The sequence below is a fragment of the Marasmius oreades genome, chromosome 11 (genome assembly GCF_018924745.1).
Source record: "Marasmius oreades isolate 03SP1 chromosome 11, whole genome shotgun sequence".
NCBI classification, from domain to species: Eukaryota; Fungi; Basidiomycota; class Agaricomycetes; order Agaricales; family Marasmiaceae; genus Marasmius; species Marasmius oreades.
In genome coordinates, this window is record NC_057333.1 from 1,483,962 (window position 1) to 1,485,895 (window position 1,934).

A 1,934-nucleotide genomic window follows, 5' to 3' on the forward strand; every position below is an offset into this window, starting at 1 on the left:
CTCAATAAACACTCCATCCAAGAGGCATTCGAGAATGACGTTCATAAGGGAACACCCCCAGTCAAACATATTTGACTGTAAGGGGACAACCTGCTTTGGTGGACTTGGTCAATTTTGGATCTCTAGTTCGGAGCTGTGCACTTGTTTGTCTTATAGGATCTGCCCCCGGACATCAATCGACACACAGCTTGCACAGTTCAAGAGAGCACATAAAACATGACCTAGCTGCACCCTGTGACTATGGATCCCACACAGATACGCCTTGTTACATCCCCTTGACTTTCCATGTTCTTATCTCACCGAGTTACGCATTTTAGATTTCTTTCCTTTATTGCACCTGCAGTTCGTATGGTATCAACAAACGGTCTTTACAGTATGATTGCGCACATTCGAAAGGTATATACTCCCATTTTTACGTCTATAGCATTTATCGTTCCCACTTTACTTTCGCTTCTTTCTCTTTCCCTTCATGCACTGTACTGGATATATATGGACATGGACATGTGACTAGCTAGATATAGTAGTGCTTGGTCAGAGGGATTCCTTAGTCTTTTCTCTTTGGATTCCCCTCTGCTAGGTGCGCATTTTGGATATGTTTTAGCTATGGCTGCCTAACCTAAGCCTCTGTCTGCTCCCCCTGCTCCCAAACCTCTTCCCATGGGTGTCCCTATGGACATTGATGCAAGCAAAGCTCGAGCTGCATCACAACGTGGTCCTGCTTGCTATCGGTGTGGTAGCCTTGATCATTTTGCCAAGCAGTGTCCTGCTCGCTTTGACATTCGCTACATGTCGCAGGAGGATGCCATGGACTTCTACCAGCAGCAGGCCTTGGATAAGGATACTGCACAGCTGTCCCAGTCATCTGAGCATGTTGTTGGAGCAGAGAAGAAGGAGGATTTTTGACTTTTAGACAGGTGAACTCTGGTATGCCCCTGTCTACTTCTAATCGCTATGCTTGTCTCTATCTACACCATCCAATACACGAGGATGATTCAGAACCACTGTCTGAACCTGAGACTGCTAGCAAAGTCATATCATCCCCTACTTCTTCTTCTCTCTCCTCTTCCATTCCTTCCACTCCCCCCCACTCTTTCCTGCCTTCCTAAGCGTCATCGCTGGGAACGGCACCTCCCAGAGTTCTTTAAAATTGCTGCTACCCCTAGCAAGAACTCCCTTGAGATTCCACTAGAGCTCCAGGCTACTGATTCAGGTGTGTTGAGGGTCACATCTGGATTGGTGGATTCTGGTGCAACTGGTGATTTCATTGATCGGGAGTACGCCTCTGCCAATGGCTTTGTGCCTAGGCCTCTCTCTCACCCTATCCCTGTCTACAATGTTGACGGCTCCCTGAATGAGAATGGTTCTATTCGGGAGATGGTTGATGTTGTACTCAGGTACAAGGGCCACACTGAACGTACTCTCCTTTCTGTCACCTCTCTGGGCAAGCAGAATGTTATTCTAGGCCATTCTTGGCTTAGGAGACATAACCCAGAGATTGACTGGTCTGCAGGGCAGGTCAAGATGAGCCGCTGTCCGCGTGTTTGTAGGACTTGCAGAGATGAGTCTCGACATGATGCTCGCATCCGTCGTACTCAGTCAAAGCAAAAGCGCAAACATGCATCTCAGCCCTTGCCTGCCTTTGTAGAGGAAGTTGATGACGAGGATGATGATGTTCAGTGTTCACCATTGGATGTTGACTCAGTTTCTGGATCTGATTCAGAGACTGTGGTTGAGGAAGGTGATCGCATTTTTGCATGCAACCTTCATCCAGTTCCCTCCTCCCATTCCATTTCAGCTACTGGCACTGTTTCTCAGCGTTTAGCTGAAGCTCATTCAAAGCATCATCAGACAGAGACATCTCTTCGTGATGTTTTGCCTGCATCTTTCTGGGACTTTGAGGATGTGTTCTCAAAGGAGTCTTTTGATCATCTCCC

The 1,934-nt window shown here is 47.4% G+C and overlaps 1 protein-coding gene across 1 annotated transcript; it reads left to right on the top strand.

Moving 5' to 3' along the window:
• Positions 1-570: 570 nt before the first annotated feature.
• E1B28_003290 (uncharacterized protein) lies at positions 571-1,085 on the top strand. Its single transcript, XM_043160262.1, has one exon. It carries the CDS (start codon positions 658-660, stop codon positions 901-903), a length of 246 nt encoding a protein of 81 aa, XP_043002218.1. The 5' UTR covers positions 571-657; the 3' UTR covers positions 904-1,085.
• Positions 1,086-1,934: the final 849 nt, after the last annotated feature.

Coding starts and splice junctions, on each gene's coding strand:
- E1B28_003290 (XM_043160262.1), top strand. CDS start 658: ATGGGTGTCCCTATGGACATTGATGCAAGCAAAGCTCGAGCTGCATCA.